This window comes from Rattus rattus, chromosome 15 (genome assembly GCF_011064425.1).
Source record: "Rattus rattus isolate New Zealand chromosome 15, Rrattus_CSIRO_v1, whole genome shotgun sequence".
NCBI classification, from domain to species: domain Eukaryota; kingdom Metazoa; phylum Chordata; class Mammalia; order Rodentia; family Muridae; genus Rattus; species Rattus rattus.
Window position 1 is genome coordinate 24202878 of NC_046168.1, and position 19046 is coordinate 24221923.

At 40.5% G+C, this 19046-nt stretch overlaps 1 protein-coding gene across 1 annotated transcript in view; it reads left to right on the forward strand.

The window, feature by feature from the left end:
* Dcp2 (decapping mRNA 2) overlaps positions 1–18610 on the forward strand; it is a 32863-nt gene extending 14253 nt beyond the window's left edge. Inside the window, exons 5-11 of the mRNA XM_032886177.1 lie at positions 3045–3197; positions 3292–3404; positions 3486–3593; positions 7709–7841; positions 9990–10100; positions 16012–16063; positions 18199–18610. Coding sequence (XP_032742068.1) covers positions 3045–3197; positions 3292–3404; positions 3486–3593; positions 7709–7841; positions 9990–10100; positions 16012–16063; positions 18199–18362 — 834 coding nt within the window. The 3' untranslated portion in view covers positions 18363–18610. The remainder of the gene's footprint in view (positions 1–3044; positions 3198–3291; positions 3405–3485; positions 3594–7708; positions 7842–9989; positions 10101–16011; positions 16064–18198) is intronic.
* Positions 18611–19046: the final 436 nt, after the last annotated feature.

The following is a 19046-nucleotide window of genomic DNA, read 5'->3' on the forward strand; positions in this document are numbered from 1 at the left end:
GTAGGACATGACAAAAGTAAGATTCGGGGAATGACTGGAAATGCCAGGGAGGGATTGGGAGGAAAGGGAGGATGCAGGTTATGAGTTATGGTCAGAGAGCACTTGCATAGAATGTCTTTATGGACGCTGTCCTGGACTTAGACAGGTCAGAGCGATGACTCCGGAGGTAAGAGCACTTGTGCTTAAGCATAAAGACCTGAGTTCAAACCGCGTAAAATGGCAATACCTGTGCCAGTAACCTCTGGGTGGGACTCAGCAGGGTAAAGACAGAACCATAGGCTTGCTGGCCTCTAGTCCCAATAGGAGACCATGCCCCAGAGAGTAAGGCCGTGATAAAGCAGGACACCTGACTTCCTCCTCTGGCATCTGCATCTGCATACACAAAAATTTGCTGTTCAGTAAACACACACCAGTACAGTTTTATGTTAAAGCCCTTGTATGTACCTTGGGAAGGGGGTTAGTGGTTATTTACTTTAGAACAACATTGGAAACATAGCTAGAAGTACTGCATTTTAAACTCAGGATTAAACACTTATCCACAGTATATACAGAAGCTTGCAGACAGAACAGTTGTATACAAATAAATAAAGGTTGAGTAGCTCTTAAAACTGAAAACCAGGCTAGGAGCAAAATGTGCCAGCAGTGGAATGCTTGTCTGGAGGTATGAGGCTGTCAGTTCCGGTTCCGATACCAGGTAAACAAAGCCCAGAAAGCTGGAGTGCTGAGGAATTATCTCCCCTAACAAGTTTTCCTTTGCTTTCTATAGAGGATAGAGGATGTAAAAAAATCTTCCTTTTATATCCTCAAGCCGTTAACCATAAAGCTTACTTATAAGGAGAAAGAATAAGAGCTATGGCATCCTACTTAAAGGAATTGTGCACATGTAGTTCTGTTGGTAGTTGACCACCTCATGACTGGTAATGTCTGCTTCCAGAAAGGCCCTTGAGTAAGTAGAAGTTGAGGTTAAATTGTGTGGTGTCAGCTGTCTGTGTAACTGGATCTCCTTATAGAAGATCAAGCACCTCCACTAATAAAACTGAGCCAGAACCTCAGAACTTAAGGAATCTCTGTGTCCCCACTCAGACCCTTCCTCTGATAAGATTTATATTATAAGAGTTGCTAACGTGTAGGAGAAGAAAAGGCAATCAGCCTGTGAACTTCCTTGCTTGTCCTGTGTAGGGCGCCAAGCGTCCCTGGTGGAATGTCCCTGGTAGCATGGCTATGGCTATATTTTGGACTGCAGCTTTATAGGCACTCAAAAGAATATTTGTAAGGGGATAGATCTTTTGAAAACAGAAGGAATTTATGGATTTTAAAAGCTATCTAGTTGTGGTTAACTTTTCTGACTTAGAGGAACAGGAACTGGAGAGACAGTTCAGCCCTCAGGAGCACCAAATGCTCTTTTAGAGAAGCCAGGTTCACTTCCTAGCACCACAGAGACTCATAGCTGTTTGTAACTCTCATCTCAGGACACTCTGCTGACCTCCTCAGGTACTGCACACAGGTGGTACACTGATGTACATGCAGACAAAACACCACACATAAAGAAAAATAAATATTTAAAACAAGGTACAGTAGCAGAGCAATAGCCAGACAGGTATTAGTATTAGTGTTCTAACTGTAGAGTGAACTACTGTAACTACTGTTGTTTTACATAAGCTACAAATAATGACTGCTCTTTCAGAGATGTAGCTCACTCACTTTTATGTTAAGTCTAAGGGGGAATTTTAATTCCTTTAGAGTTGTTTGTTTCTTACTTGACTAAGAAAGAAAAGATAACACTGATACATGGTGCTTGGGTAAACTTGCTGAGAAGGGAGGGAACAGACTACAGAGTCTCACTAAAATGATGACACCCTGGATAAGGACCAAGTGTACGGAAAACAAGGCTTGCTGCTCCAGAACGAAAGGGACCCCCTCCCTATAGCATAGAGAGAAAATTTAATATCTTTTATACTGATGGAGCCTGAGCCTTGCTGTAGTTACACAGGTGCTTCCCAGCAAAACCAGCCTTCTGTTATCTGCCCAGTCACGGGGGAAGGCCGAGGGGTTTTCTGGGTCTTCATCTCTGGGAAGATAAGAGGCATTTGTCTTCTGGATCTCTTTCTGGTGCTGCAGCCTCCTCAGCCTTAGACTGGTTGTCCTCAGCCTTGACATTGCTGTTCAACCTCAGCCTGGCCTCCTGGTTCTTTCAGTTATGGGCCTTGGACTTGGGTTCTCCAGCTGCAGCATCTGCGGATCCCCTGTAACTGATCTGCCATGGTTATGGAAGCTTACAGAACGAGGCATTGACCTAAATCCATACTGTGGCCCCTTGGGCAGATGGATTATTTTAAAGGCAAGCTTTGATTTTGAATCCTGATTTCTAAATGATCACCTTTGTCATAAAGAGCTAAAAGGTTGGGGACTTGGCTGGGATGCTACTGTTTAGTCTTCTTGAGCTGATTTAATGCAGTTGACTGGGTAGCTTGAACAACAGAAGTTTACTTCTTAGCAGATCTGGAGAGTAGGGATTCACGCTTGAGGCTACAGCTAATCGAGTTTCATTGCAGGCTGTCTTCCTGACTTATCGGAATCCAATTTCAGGCTGTGTGTCCACACAGGCTTTCTGTACATGTCTAGAGAGCTGCTGCGGTCGTTTCTTAAACAAGATCAGGATTGATTATATGCATTTACACGTAATTACTTCTACCCTTCCTTCCTCCCCCACCCCCCCAATATAGTCAAGATGGTTTCAGACTAGGAATGGTTAAGGCTGAGTTCCAGCCGTTGCCTTTTTTAGTGTATATGACTAAGAGTCCTAGAGTTGCAGCCAGTCCTTCTACCACTTGGTGGTACCACTGTACAATAGAAAAGCTCTGTCGAAAAGCAGGCTACCATCTCTGAGCCTAATTTTTTAGCTACAGATTAGATTTAGCCTGATGTCTTTATTTTGTTTTGATAACAAGTCTCAACTATGTAACAGGCTGTCCTTAAACTCATAGTCCTTCTTCCTCAGCCTCTAATGATTAAAAATCAAACATTTTATCAACATTTATTTCCAGGTCTTCGAGGAAACTGGTTTTGATATAAAAGACTATATTTGTAAGGATGATTACATTGAACTTCGAATCAATGACCAGCTTGCTCGCTTGTACATCATTCCAGGAGTTCCAAAAGACACAAAATTTAACCCTAAAACCAGAAGAGAAATTAGGGTATGTAAGAGTTGAGAATATTGATAGGTTGCTGGGGAGTTGGTGTTGGTTACTCTCTGATAGTAATCAACTAAATGCAATTGTTTTGTTTCAGAATATTGAGTGGTTCTCCATTGAGAAGTTGCCATGTCATAGAAACGACATGACTCCCAAGTCCAAGCTCGGCTTGGCGCCCAATAAGTTTTTTATGGCCATCCCCTTTATCAGGTATGCTTACTTCGTAAACGGCAAAAGTGGCCTCGCTGTTGCTAGTCAAACAGTTTAAATGAGTTGTTAATGTTTCCACAGACCACTACGGGACTGGCTGTCTCGAAGGTTCGGAGATTCCTCTGACAGTGATAATGGTTTTTCCTCAGCTGGTAGCACACCAGCTAGACCCACCGTGGAAAAACTGAGGTAAAGAAATGCGCTCATGAGAGTGTGGCTTTCTGGTGTCAGTACCATCTTGCTTCTTGGGTCAAAGAAGTATAAGATTCCTCCTTAGAAACTCTGTAGTGCTTTAAAAGTTGCTAATAAGATGAAAAGCGTTAATTGGAGGGAAGATGCTTCCGGCACATTTTAAAATAGTACACCCAAGAGGATACCAATGGCTTAGAGCACTAGGAAAAGGGAAAAGATGTGTATTGAATATCTGCTCCCCTACATTAGTGATGATGTAGTTTCTGAGGTGATTGAATGGGTCTCTTGCAGTCTCTACTGCACAGGAGGTGGGAGATGCTGATGGATAATTTGTTAAAGCCAGTGACAAATATGACTTTACAGAATTAGTATGCATGTGAATGTGTATGCTCACATGCCATACATGCATATGAGGAGGGCAAAGGTCACCCTCTGGTGCCATTCAGTTTGTGTCTTGATACATGGTCTCTCACTGGCCTAGAGTTCCCAATGGTATCTTTGCCTGTTTTGCCTACCCAGCTGTGGGATTACAAGCCCACAGCATCACACTTGGCTTTTTCCCATGAGTTCTGGGGATCTAACTCATGTCTGTACAGCAAGTACTTTACTGACTAGCCTAAGATACCTGTCTCCCCAGCTTGCTGTCAGCTTTGCTATGAAGAGGGACCAGTAAGTACACAGGTGTAAGCTATCAATAACATTCACTTGATGAGAACTTAGGACAGCCTTGGGAAGTAACATTGTTAAATATGCATACTATATCATTTTAAAATTGTTTATTCTGTGTAAGTGTATAGCTGTATGTATAACATGGTGACACCTTGCAAACGGTTCTCTTCTACCACATGGGTCCCTGGGATCAAACTAAGTAACAATCAGGCTTGGCCCTGCACAACTTTATCCACCTCCTCTCACTGACCTTAGTTTATGTTCTTTTCTTCTCTCTCTCTCTCTTTTGTTGGCTTTTTTTGTTTGTTTGTTTGTTTGTTTTGTTTTTTTGTTTGGTTGGTTTAGTTTGGTTTGTTTTTTTTTTTTTAAAAGACAGGCTTCCTCTGTGTAGCCCTGACTGACCTGAACTCACTCTGTAGTCCAGTCTGGCCTAGTACTCATCAGAGATCTGCCTATCTCTTCTCCTGAGTACTAGATTAAAGGCCTGCACCACGGCCCGTCAGTTCATGTTCTTATAAGCCACTTGCTATTACTTATATTGCCAGAGTTGTGGCTTTGTTTATTGTTTATTGTTTTACATTTGTTTTCCAATTTGGTGATCTTTTTAATCTAGGAATTTAGTTTTAAAATAAAACAATATAAATACACCACATTTGTGGTTAATAAATTTTAACTAAGTACTATTTCATTTATATTGGTTTATGAGGAAAGAATTTGGATTGAATGCCTTAGGAATCATTTCTGTCTTCTAAAATCTATATTATTCTAGTAATGATCTAGTAAAATTAAATCTAGAATTATTATTACCAAGGCACTGCTAATAGAAGTAAGAGAAACAGTGTGGCAGAAGTCAGGAAAGGCAAGAGTGTGACCCAGAGTATAAAACAGATATTACCAAGAAGTCATCAATGGAGGCAGTTGATCACTGGGAAGGTCTCCACCAGTCTGCATGTGGGTACTCTGCACAGTTGAACAGTCCATAGGGTTCTTCTTTTTGTTCTTATAGAGGGGTTTGCGCAAACTCCAGCTGCTCCTACATTTTCTTGACAGGCAGTATTTATTTTGTCATAATTCTGTGATATGTTGGAGGAAATGTCATATTTTTGTCTGATAGTTAGAAAATAAATTTTACTATAAGATTTATCTCAATTTGCTTTGGTTTTTAAAAAATACCTTGAGACAAGGTCTCATTTTGTAGCCCAGACTGCTCTAGAACACAGCATGTAGCCCACGCTGGCCTCAGACAGAGCAGTCCTCCTGCTTCAGACCCTTGAGTGCTATAATTACAGCCTAGAGCCACCAGGCTTAAGGTATTCAATCCAAATTCTTTCCAGGTGTTAAATGGGAAAGGGGAAGGGCTCTGAGAGCAGTCTGATATTCTTACTGTGTAGTTCTTTAGAGCAGTGTTTACATGTAGATTTGGGATGCCATCTGAAATTTCATACATGGCAACTTAGTCTGCAGAGAATCCGAATCCAGTTCTTTGGCATGACAGATCAAGGCTGGATTGTCATCTGTTAATTTACTTCTCCCTTGTTTGGTGACACTTTTCTCTATAGTGTAGGCCTTAAACGTCATCCTTTCCATCATGACTCCTTTTACCTACCACACTTTTAGGCAGTTATAAGCATGGATATATAAAGGATACCTAGTAAACATTCACTGATAGCCAAAGACATTAATAATTATCTTAGAACAGTTTTTTCATACACAGTATGGTTTTACTATTAAGATTGAAGCAAACTTGCATTCTAGAGATAGAGAGGTGTTTACTTTTACTAGAAGAATTAAGTCTTGGGCGTAGCTACACACACCTTTAATTCCACCACTCCGGGGAGAGGCAGGGCGTTCTCTGAGTTCAAAATACCCACCTGGCTTGAAAGGAAAAGAAAAGAAAGATGAATTAAGTCCTTGGCAAATATTTTTACTGCCAGACATGATATAGATCATGTCTCTAACATTTTTCAGAGTTGACTAATACCTCATAATATTGCTCCTCAGAGCTTAGAACATGGCCTCATATGTATAGACATACCATGCAAAGTAGAAGGTGGATGCTTAGGACCGAGTCAAAGTTGTTATTTTTCCTAACTCCAAGCGAAGATTCACTTAACTATTTTTCATGAAACTAAAATAGGCATCTCAGGCAGCACTTTACAAAATGAAGCATTCTTTAGGGGTGTACATGTGTGCAGCCAGGCAAGCCTGTAGAGGTCTGAAGACAACCTCTTGGAGTCACTTTGTCTTTCCACTTAGGGCTTTCAAAGCTTGAGCTCAGACCACTGGGCATGTACAGCAAACGGTTCTACCTCTTAAGCTAGCTGTTGGACCCAAGATGAAGCAACAGAAGACAATCCAAAGATGTAGTAATTTGATATATATGTGCTGGGGGGTATAAGAGTCTCTGTGTTCAATAGCAAAACCATTTTCTTTCTGAAAGAATCAAAGCTATACTCTCTACATAATAAGCCTACAACATATTTTAGTGTAAGCAGAGATCTTTCATGCAGTGTTATGTGGTATTCCTGGCTTGATGGCGTGTTCAATACAAAGTGTGTGTGCTGCATGTTCAAAACAAAGGCTGCCGTGAAACTAGGTGATAGAACAGTCCAGAAACACCTCAGAAATTGGTGTGCGTCAGGCTTTGTGGTGATTTGGTTTTCCACATTCAGAAGTCTATACTGTCGCAGGATTTTGACCCTCTCGTGGTTTAAGGAGGTGTGCTCTAGTAAGTAACCTAGCTTCTCAGATCTTATCTAACACTAGTAGGGTCTATAAGCACCCTTTTTAATCAGTCCCTTACTGAGATCACATCTGGAAAGAATGTGTCTTCTATCCTGTTAAGAAAGTCCACATACATTTCTTTGCTTCAACTAAATGTAGAAAGAACTCTTTTAAACCTTCAAACCTATAGTTTAGGGAGGTGATGGTATAAAAGCCTGGAATAAAAAAATGGTAGACTATTAATGTAAGAAAGATGTTTTAACACCAGCTACTGGTCTAAAAGACGGGGCAATATATAGCCGGCAAAGAAGATCAGAATTATGGGAAAGGGGGTTTCCAGAGGAGAAACCAGGAAAGGGGATAACATTTGAAATGTAAATAAATAAAATTCCAATAAAAAAATGGGGGAAAAGTGATCAGAATTTCTGCTTTAAGTTGTGGTTGGTGCATGACTTTAGTCCCAGCACTTAGCAGGCAGAGGAAGGTGAAACTTGAGTTTAATGACAGCCTGCTCTATAGAGTGAATTCCAGGATAGTCAGGGCTACACAGAGATGCCCTGTCTTGAAAAAAATTTCTGCCTTTATAACTTAAAATTACAGTGGGCAAAGGTAGATACTAAAAAGTAAAGCATATAGCTGGTCAGCTAAACTATCCAGGCTTTCAAAGAACTGCCAAAAAAAAAAAAAAACTCATCATATTTTTTTAAATGTTGCTGTAGTCGAACGAAATTCCGCCACAGCCAGCAGCTGTTTCCTGAAGGTTCTCCTAGTGACCAATGGGTAAAGCACAGGCAGCCGCTGCAACAGAAGCACAGTAACCACACGGAGGTGTCGGACCTTTGCAAAGCAAAGGTAAGTGATTGAAATTTGTTCAGAGGCTTTGATTGTTTGACTTCAAGATATTTTCAGCTGAGGTACTGTGTGTAGCAGTTAGTGAGCTGCTAAGATGGAACCCAGGGTTCCATCTTGTGACTGGAACAGACCATAGACTCCTTATCCTTCATGGCCTTGGAATGAATCCAATGTGGTAAATAATGGAATGTTACACTTGAGCCTTTTTAATGTATCCACCAGTGAAAGGTCATAAAGAAGACGATTCTGAGTGAAGATTAATAGGCTCTCTTGTTTATGGAAAAGGGACAGTATGTTATAACATGTTTTCAGCGCTGTGTTATTTGGTAAGCAACCATACCACGGTTCTTCTATTCTGCACTTAAGGAACATTTTATTGGTTTCTAGATTGCTGCCTCAAGAATAGTAGCCATTAAAACATTCTATAAAACCCAGCCCTGTTTGAAGACATTTGACCAGGCACTTCTCTAAGGATGGCTCAGGTGGCCTCCTAAGTACAGAAACGACTCAACAGTGTTTGCCTTTGGGGAAATGGAAGTCAGTTAAGCTTCAGAATGGCTGTTGTAATAAACCAGCCAAACAAAATCATCCTTGTTTTGAGGGTACAGAGAACATGTGCCTTTGTGCCGTGTTCTCGGAAGCGAAAGAAGGGACAGCTGCTTTGAGATGGCTTCCCATAAGTTCCATGTGCACTTATCACCAGACTCAGCGACTCTGCACCTACATAGATAAACAGATATACTGAAAACAGGGCTCTGATAGAGAATATCACAGCTTCCTTCAGAGCGCGGCCCTGGGCTGTTTGCAGCCTTGAGTGAGTAATTCTGAGCCATCTACTGTCTAGATGATTGACATTGGTTGAGTGAAGTAAGGCAGGGACAGAAGTATAAAATTGTGTGGTTTATGTTCTTTGCTGAGGATGGGCACAAGGTACTTCAGTGGTGATTATGGCTGCAAGTGGTAGAGACTTTAGGAATAGTTCCTTTTGGTTTGGAACAAGGTTCTGTTTTGAAGAAGTAAAATGTTTGGAAAGTGTGCTAGGGCATAGCGGTATGGGACCTCCCTAGATCTTAGCTCTCCAGAGCTATATAAGAGTCAAACAGCAGCAGAAAAGCCCCTAGGTGTGGGACAAAGTATTGCTGGTGTTGACAAACATGCCCTGTGCCACCAAGTTACACAGTAAGGCATGGCACAGGAAACGAGCCAGTGCCAAGAGAAAATCGAGACTGAGACCCACTGTCTGTTCGCCTCAGCATTTGTTTGCCAGTTGTTCCACCCGCTTTCGAGGTTTTCTGTGAGTGAGTAGGTGGATCGAAGAGAAACATCTTGATGAGTCACATTCATTATTCACAATTCTCTAAAATAGCTGACTTTCAAAATCTAAAGTAGAAAGTGACATTGAAAAAAGTATCTAAAGTTAAGACTAAAAGCCCAACTTTTCAAAATACCAGTCTTTATTTTGTAAAAGATTATCCTCTTGATGGCGCTTACTTGCTTATTATAGTTTAACTGAGTGTGCCTACTGCCTAATTTGTACTGTAAAGAACTTTGGGGAACGGGAAGATGGCTTAGCATGTAACACTCCCTACACTAGCCTGACAACCAAGTATGATTCTGGAACCTGTGCAAAGGCTAAAGGAGAGAACCGAGTCTGCAGTGATATTCTCTGACCTCCACTCTGACACACAGTCCCATCTGCATGCATGATATGAAAGGAGCCTGAAAGAAAGGAAGCCTCCTGTGTGTGCTCATGTGCTCTGGCCTCTCTTCCCAGCTGGGTCTCCCACAGTCCTCTTCCTCCCTCTTGTTTCTTCTTTTATCTGCATGCTAGAGTTTGACTCAGTGGCTCTACATAAACTTTACCTCTCAGCTGTACCCTGAATTGTTTTTGTATGATAAGGAGTTTATAAGCAAACATGGGATAAAGTAGGAGGCGAGGAAAGGACCGAAAGAAGGATATATTTGCTGTTTCCTGTTTGAGAGAATGTTCCTTTGCAAAGCAATCTTCTAAGAAAATGAATTGGTACAGCACTGTTTAAATATCCTGATGGTGCCTTGTGAACTCTGTTCAATCAAGATAAACATATACTTATTCCTGTGGTTTTTACTGTAGTTACATGTTAGTTATTTTTACTCATATTTTCGCAGAATCAAAATATGAGAGGAAATGGCAGAAAACAGTATCAAGATTCACCTAATCAAAAGAAGAGAGTGAACGGAATTCACGGTCAGCCAGCAAAGCAGCAGAATCCTTTGATGGTAAGAGTTGTGTGCTCAATGCCCAGTAGACAACTCTTGTTCCTAAGACCCGAGCAAGCATTGTCTAGGCAAGTGATGCTGGTTTAGTTCTTTACTTGCTTTTTAGCAATATGATTTTATTAATTTAATCCTGCAATATTTAATTTAATCCTGTCTTAATGAACTAAACTATTTTCAACTCTCTGTGGTCATTCTTTTATTTTATTTATTTTTTTTTCATCTTTATTAACTTGAGTATTTCTTCTTTACATTTCGATTATTATTCCCCTTCCCGGTTTCCAGGCCAACATCACCCTAAGCACTCCCCCTCCTCTTCAATATAGGCTTCCCCTCCCCATCCTCCCCCCATTACCACCCTCCCCCCAACAATCACGTTCACTGGGGGTTCAGTCTTGGCAGGACCAAGGGCTTCCCCTTTCACTGGTGCTCTTACTAGGCTATTCATAGCTACCTATGTGGTTGGAGCCCAGGGTCAGTCCATGTATATTCTTTGGGTACTGGCTTAGTCCCTGGAAACTCTGGTTGGTTGGCATTGTTGTTCATATGGGCTCTCGAGCCCCTTCAAGCTCTTCCAGTCCTTTCTCTGATTCCTTCAACAGGGGTCCTGATTCTCAGTTCAGTGGATTGCTGCTGGCATTCGCCTATGTATTTGCTGTATTCTGGATGTGTCTCTCAGGAGAGATCTACATCTGGTTCCTGTCAGCCTGCACTACTTTGCTTCATCCATCTTATCTAATTGGGTGGCTGTATATGTATGGGCCACATGTGGGGCAGGCTCTGAATGGGTGTTCCTTCTGCCTCTGTTCTAAACCTTGTCTGCCTATTCCCTGCCAAGGGTTTTCTTGTTCCCCTTTTAAAGAAGGAGTGAAGCATAGACATTTTGGTCATCCTTCTTGAGTTTCATGTGTTCTGTGCATCTAGGGTAATTCAAGCATTTGGGCTAATATCCACTTATTAATGAGTGCATACCATGTGTGTTTTTCTGTGATTGGGTTACCTCACTCAGGATGATATTTTCCAGTTCCATCCATTTGCCTATGAATTTCATAAAGTCATTGTTTTTAAAAGCTGAGTAGTATTCCATTGTGTAGATTTACCACAACTTCTGTATCCATTCCTCTGTTGAAGGGCATCTGGGTTCTTTCCAGCTTCTGGCTATTATAAATAAGGCTGCTATGAACATAGTGGAGCATGTGTCCTTGTTATATGTTGGGGCATCTTTTGGGTATATGCCCAAGAGAGGTATAGCTGGGTCCTCAGGTAGTTCAATGTCCAATTTTCTGAGGAACCTCCAGACTGATTTCCAGAATGGTTGTACCATTTTGCAGTCCCACCAGCAATGGAGGAGTGTTGCTCTTTCTCCACATCCTTGCCAGCATTTGCTGTCACCTGAGTTTTTGATCTTAGTCATTCTCACTGGTGTGAGGTGAAATCTCAGGGTTGTTTTGATTTGCATTTCCCTTATGACTAAAGATGTTGAACATTTCTTTAGGTGTTTCTCAGCCATTCGGCATTCCTCAGCTATGAATTCTTTGTTTAGCTCTGAACCTCAGTTTTTAATAGGGTTATTTGTCTCCCTGAAGTCTAACTTCTTGAGTTCTTTGTATATTTTGGATGTAAGGCTTCTATCTGTTGTAGGATTGGTAAAAATCTTTTCCCAATCTGTTGGTTGCCGTTTTGTCCTAGCAACAGTGTCCTTTGCCTTACAGAACTTTGTAGTTTTGTGAGATCCCATTGGTCGATTCTTGATCTTAGAGCATAGGTCATTAATGTATTGTTCAGGAAATTTTCTCCAGTGCCCATGTGTTTGAGATGCTTCCCCACTTTTTCTTCTATTAGTTTGAGTGTATCCGGTTTGATGTGGAGGTCCTTGACCCACTTGGACTTAAGCTTTGTACAGGGTGATAGGCATGGATCGATCTGCATTCTTCGTCATGTTGACCTCCAGTTGAACCAGCACCGTTTGCTGAAAATGCTATCTTTTTTCCATTGGATGGATTTGGCTCCTTTGTCAAAAATCAAGTGACCATAGGTGTGTGGGTTTATTTCTGGGTCTTCAATTCTATTCCACTGGTCTATCTGTCTGTCTCTGTACCAATACCATGCAGTTTTTATCACTATTGCTCTGTAATACTGCTTGAGTTCAGGGATGGTGATTCCCCCAGAAGTCGTTTTATTGTTGAGGAGAGTTTTAGCTATCCTGGGTTTTTTGTTATTCCAGATGAATTTGCAAATTGTTCTGTCTAACTCTCTGAAGAATTGGATTGGTATTTTGATGGGGATTATATTGAATCTGTAGATCGCTTTTGGTAAAATGGCCATTTTTACTATATCAATCCTACCAATTCATGAGCATGGTAGATCTTTCCATCTTCTGAGGTCTTCAATTTCTTTCTTTAGGGGCTTGAAGTTCTTATCATACAGATCTTTCACTTGCTTGGTTATAGTTACACCGAGGTATTTTATATTATTTGGGACTATTATGAAGGGTGTCGTTTCCTTAATTTCTTTCTCGGCTTGTTTTTCTTCTGTGAAGAGTAAGGCTACTGATTTGAGTTAATTTTATACTCAGCCACTTTGCTGAAAGTGATTGTTTTGATGTGCTCTTGAATTCGGTTTGCCAGAATTGTATTGAGTATTTTTGCGTCGATATTCATAAAGGAAATTGGTCTGCAGCTCTCTTTCTTTTTTGGGTCTTTGTGTGGTTTAGGTAAAAGTAATTGTGACTCCATAGACGTAATTCCGTAGCACTCCATCTGTTTCAGTTTTGTGGAATAGTTTGAATAGTATTGGTATGAGGTCGTCTATGAAGGTCTGATAGAATTCTGCACTAAATCTCTGGACCTGAGCTCTTTTTGGGTGGGTGACCTTTAATGATTGCTTCAATGTCTTTAGGAGTTATGGGGTTGTTTAAATTGTTTATCTGTTCCTGATTTAACTACGGTACCTGGTATCTGTCTAGGAAATTGTCCATTTCCTGCATATTTTCAAGTTTTCTTGAATATAGGCTTTTGTGGTAGGATCTGATGATTTTTTGAATTTCTTCTTATTCTGTAGTTATGTCTCCCTTTTCATTTCTGATTTTGTTAATTTGGACACACTCTCTGTTCTCTGGTTAGTCTGGCTAAGGGTTTATCTATCTTGTTGACTTTTCTCAAAGAGCCAACTTTTGGTTCTGTTGATTCTTTCTATGGTCCTTTTTGTTTCTACTTGGTTGATTTCAGCTCTGAGTTTGATTATTTCCTGCCCTCTACTCCTCCTGGGTGTATTGGCTTCTTTTTGTTCTAGAGCTTTTAGGTGTGCTGTCAAGCTGCTGACATATGCTCTCTCCTGTTTCTTTCTGCAGGCACTCAGAGCTATGAGTTTTCCTCTTAGCACAGCTTTTATTGTGTCCCATAAGTTTGTGTATGTTATACCTTCATTTTCATTAAGTTCTCAGAAGTCTTTAATTTCTTTATTTCTTCCTTGACCAGGTTATCATTGAGTAGAGTATTGTTCAACTTCCATGTATTTGTGGGCGTTCTTCCCTCATTGTTTTTTTAGAACAGCTTTAGCCCATGGTGGCCTGATAGAATGCATGGGATTATTTCTATCTTTCTGTATGTGTTGAGGCCTTTTTTTTGACCAATTATATGGTCAATTTTGGAGAAAATACCATGAGTTGGTGAGAAGAAAGTATATCCTTTTGTTTTAGGATAGAATGTTCTATAAATATCTGTTAAGTCCATTTGGTTCATGACTTCTCTTAGTCTGTCTACATCTCCGTTTAATTTCTGTTTCCATGGCCTGTCCATTGATGAGAGTGAGTGTTGACATCTCCTACTATTATTGTGTGAGGTGCAATGTGTGTTTTGAGCTTTAGTAAGGTTTCTTTTATGTATGTAGGTGCCCTTGTATTTGGAGCATAGATATTTAGGATTGAGAGTTCACCTTGGTGGATTTTTCCTTTGATGAATATGAAGTATTCTTCCTTATCTTTTTTGATGCATTTTAGCTGAAAATTGATTTTATTCGATATTAGAATGGGTACTCCAGCTTGCTTCTTCAGACCATTTGCTTGGAAAGTTGTTTTCCAGCCTTTCACTCTGAAAGTAACTGTCTTTGTCTCTGAGGTGTGTTTCCTGTAGGCAGCAGAATGCAGGGTCCTCATTGTGGATCCAGTTTGTTAATCTATGTCTTTTTTATTAGGGAGTTGAGACCATTGATGTTGAGAGATATTAAGGAATAGTTATTATTGCTTCCTGTTATATTCATATTTGGATGTGAGATTATGCTTGTGTGCATAATTTCTTCTCTTTGTTTTGTTGCCAAGACGATTAGTTTCTTGCTTATCTAGGGTGTAGCTTGCTTCCTTATGTTGCGCTTTACCATTTATTATCCTTTGTATGGCTGGATTTGTAGAAAGATATTGTGTAAATTTGTTTTTTTCATGGAATACCTTGGTTTCTCTATCTATGTTAGTTGAGAGTTTTGCAGGATACAGTAATCTGGGCTGGCATTTGTGTTCTCTTAGGGTCTCTATCACATCTGTCCAGGATCTTCTGGCCTTCATAGTCTCTGGTGAGAAGTCTGGTGTGATTCTGATAGGTCTGCCTTTATATGTTACTTGACCTTTTTCCCTTACTGCTTTTAATATTCTTTCTTTTTTTGTGTGCATTTGATGTTTTGACTATTAAGTGACAGTAGGAGTTTCTTTTCTTGTCCAATCTATTTGGAGTTCTGTAGCCTTCTTATATGTTTATGGGCATCTCTTTCTTTAGGTTAGGGAAGTTTTCTTCTATGATTTTGTTGAAGATATTTACTGGTCCTTTGAGCTGGGAGTCTTCACTCTCTTCTATACGTATTATCCTTAGGTTTCATCTTCTCATTGAATCCTGGATTTCCTGTACGTTTTGGGCCAGTAGCTTTTTCTGTTTTACATTATCTTTGACAGTTGTGTCGATGATTTCTATGGAATCTTCTGCTCCTGAGATTCTCTCTTCTATCTCTTGTATTCTGTTTGTGATGCTTGTATCTACCTATCTATCTATCTTTCTAGTTCTAACTCACAGGTTTGGGGTTTTGCTGGGTTGTAGGGTTTTATTTTTGAATTTTTTTGAGTAATAAAGTTTTAAACCATTTTTAAGTTTCTAAAGGAAAAACAATGATAAATCCAGAGCAGAATGGTCTGTGAGAGGTCAATGGTCAGCCATGCAAGTCACAGGCAGTCTCCAGTAGAGGGCCAGCTGGGCTGTGTAGCAATGCCACTGTTCCCTGATCACACAGCAGCTGTTAAACTGTATTAATCAGTGCCTTTCCCCACAGTCAGAGAGACGAGAAGTTTGAATGCTGAAGGATGTGTTCCTGAGTATATTGACAAAGTTTAAGATTTGCTGCTTGATCTTCACAAAATAAAACTTGACACGTTGCTTGTTTTTCAAGAGAATAAATGTGAATGTCAAAATTTCTCCCTTTACTCTCTTTTATGAAAACAGGAAAAAGATGTAAATTTCCAAGTGGTTGGTATTGTAGTAGTGCAGCATTGTGGGTCTTTCCGTTAGCTTTCCTTGAGTCAGCAGAACTGACAGTAGTGGTGGTGCTTGTTGGAAGGAATGATGCTCACTTGGTGTTAGGCCTAGGGGATGCTGTTCACTGCAGAGCTATTTGTGCCCTGCGTAGCTGGGTTTGACTCCTTGTACTGGGACATGAGAGAGGCTTTGAAACAGTCCTGTGCAAAGGTGGGGAACTATACACGATAGTGCTTCTAGCCATTATATGGTCTCCAAAGTGTTGAAAAGTTGGGCTTTGTAAAGCCCCACTGGGGATAATGATTCCTAGTTTAGTTTTCTACCTGAAGTGTTTGATCATATATCTCTGGAGTTTTAATGAGTAAGAGTAACAAGAGACTGCTGTGCTGTGTTTGTTTTCATAGAAATGTGAAAAGAAGCTCCATCCACGAAAGCTTCAGGACAACTTCGAGACAGGCAAGCCATTTCCTTTGTAAAATCTGTGGGGCTGTGACTTCAGTGGGCTCCTCAGTGGTGGTGATTATTTTGGATGCACTGCCTATGTGCTGCAGAGATGGCATGTGTGAGGTTTTCTTGGTAAAAAATGGCTGGAAGGAGTGATCCAGATAACATCACTTGTCAAATGTCCTGTTCCTTTTGTTAAGTGCCAGGCCCCTAGTCCCCGTAAATAAATGTCATGAACACTGGCTTCTGGCCTCAGGGAATGGGGAATGTGGTAATGAGAACACCTCGTTCTCCTTTTGCCTCTTTAGGTAATGGGGTCAACCTAAGGAACTTCTATTCATCTGTTTTTTAAAACAAAGATAAGAAGAAAAATACTTTTTAAATCCCTATTTTATGACTGGAACTAAAAATTTAACTCCTTTAACTTGTTAATAGAAAGCTGTCTTTATATATATACAAGTCAACCTTGTAAAATGCTGCTAAGCATAGTCTTTACTTAAATGATTCCAATTCTCCTTCCTCACCTAGAACATAGTGTGTCTGGCTTGGAAACAATCTTGGTCACTTTTATTGCTATGAAGAGACACTGACCAGAGCAACTCTTAAAAGAAAGCATTTAATTTGGGGAACTTGCTCACTGGTTCAGAGGGTTATGGCAGCTGGCAGGCGGGGTGCTAGAGAAGAAGATAAGAACTTTACCTGCTGATCTACAGGTAGCAGCCAGAGACAGACATTGGGCCTAGAGTGGACTTTAGAAACCTCAGAACTCACTCCCAGCAGCACAGCTTTTCTCACAAGGGCATACCCCCTAATCCTAAATAGTCCTTTGCCTGGAGTCTAAGCGTGCAAACATGAGCTTATGGACAACTCTCACCACCAGAGAAACTGACCATGATGAATATGCAAACTTACATTAGTGCTACTGATGTTTGATTAGTAAATGTCGTTTAAAGTATAGTACACTGGTTTTCTTAGTTGCTAATGTGAATAGTATGAAATTTCCTTGTACTGTGGTTCCATGTTCATCAAAACCTGAAACCTTTTATACTGAAAACTCTTAAGAAGTGAAGAGTGTTGGGCGTGGTGGTGCATGCCATTTATCCCAGCACTCAGGAGGCAGAGGCAGGTGGTCTCTGAGTTTGAAGCCAACCTTGTCTTCAGAAGAAGTCAGGACTACACAAGAGGAACCTTGTTTCAAAAAATTTTTTTCACCTGCAAATCCACCAATGATTTATCGATTGCACAGTCCTGAAGTGGTTAATTGAATCACCTACATCACTAGGAGCAGAGTGTGAAGCCATTAAAACAAATGAAAGGGAAAGCTGTCTCAAAGAAATGTTCTAGGACTGAGAGGGTAACTCAGTGGATAGAAAGACCTGAGCTCTGACCACTAAGACCCTTGAGTAGCCACACATCGCAGTGCAAGTGTTTAATCCCAGTGCCCCTGGGATTGGCCTGGGCATGGCCAATGCAGAAACAACCAAGAGGCCCCATCTCAAGGTGAAAGGCATGAACATGAGGTTGCCATCTGACCTTCATGTGTGCACCATGATATGCATGTGCTCGTGCTCTCACATGATGTCCACACACCCGATTAAAAAATAAACAAAGATGCTCTAATCTTACTATGGAAAGTTATGCTTGTCTTTTAAACATGGGGCCCACCATTAGCGTTTAAAATTGATGTGTTCTCATGTATTTCTTTTAACTTTTGGTACTATATCCAACAGGCATTGCTAAGACTAATTGTCCAAAAGCTTCTGAGGTTTTCTGTCTTAATCTGTTAAAACTTGGTAACTTTAACTGTATTTTCTGTTCTTCTAATCTTTACAGTTTAATTAATTGTAATTTTTATATGAACCTCTGTCAAGAAGCTCTGGTTACTATGGCACAAAATACAAATATAAGAGCTAAAAATAGGCCCATTTTGAAAGCATGGGTCTTAAAAGGTAGGGTAAAATATCTGGATTAATAGAAATAAGTAGAAAAAAGTAGAAATAACAGACTCCATTGAATCCTAAGCTCAGGATTGAGTCAGATTATAGGAAGACTTAACACACACCCACCTGAGTTTCCCTCTGAGTGGTGAAAGGCAGTGTCCGGTAAACTGTTTGAATCACTGTCTACTAATTTTGTTTCCTAAGCAGATGCCGCATGTGACTTGCCTTGTTCTGGTGAAGACCCGCTGGTAGAACATGCTGAGGGACATTCTGTAGCATGCAATGGACATTGCAAGTTCCCATTTTCATCCAGAACCTTTCTGAGTTTCAAGTTTGACCAAAACGCTATAATGAAAATCTTGGACCTTTGATCCAGCAAGTGTATTGCCGAAGTCCCAGTATCTGAGGCCTGTTGCATGTGAGTGGGCGTCTCCTCAAGCCTTACTGTTCTCAGGTATTTGAAAGAAATGCAGGGAGGCGATGTTTCTAAAGAGATTTTCTGTACAGAAGAGAAACTAGAAAGAAACACAAGTTTGCACTGTAAGTGCATTTAGAACTTTTTATATGGATTTACCATTTCAGTGTTTGGAACCAAGTTTTTTAGTTGCCCCTGTTTTGGGTTGGTCCCCCCCCGTTTCGCTTTTGTTTTTCCTTTATCTTGAGTGACTTTTATTTTATATTCTGATCAAGAGTTGTTTTGATTGCATCGTCAGCAAGTAGCCATGTTAATAGGAGTGTTTCACCTCCCCATCTTAGTGATTTTGAAAAGCTTGCTTATTGAAAACTTTAAAAGGAACTTAAAACCCCAGTTACCAATGAGCTGAACATCAGCTGAACCATGATGTCAGGATGCAGGTGTTTGCTCATCTCTCTGCTTCTAACCACTGAGAGTCTGACCCTTCTGACTGGAGTTTTGTAAGTTCATTCAGCACCTCGTCTTCAAAACAGTACTCATTGCACAATGAACCCTTGAGCACTTCATCAGGACAAAGTCCACATTCTGAAGAGAGATGGAGTCAGTAGGGAGCTTATGCTGTAATTTTCAGCTCTGATGT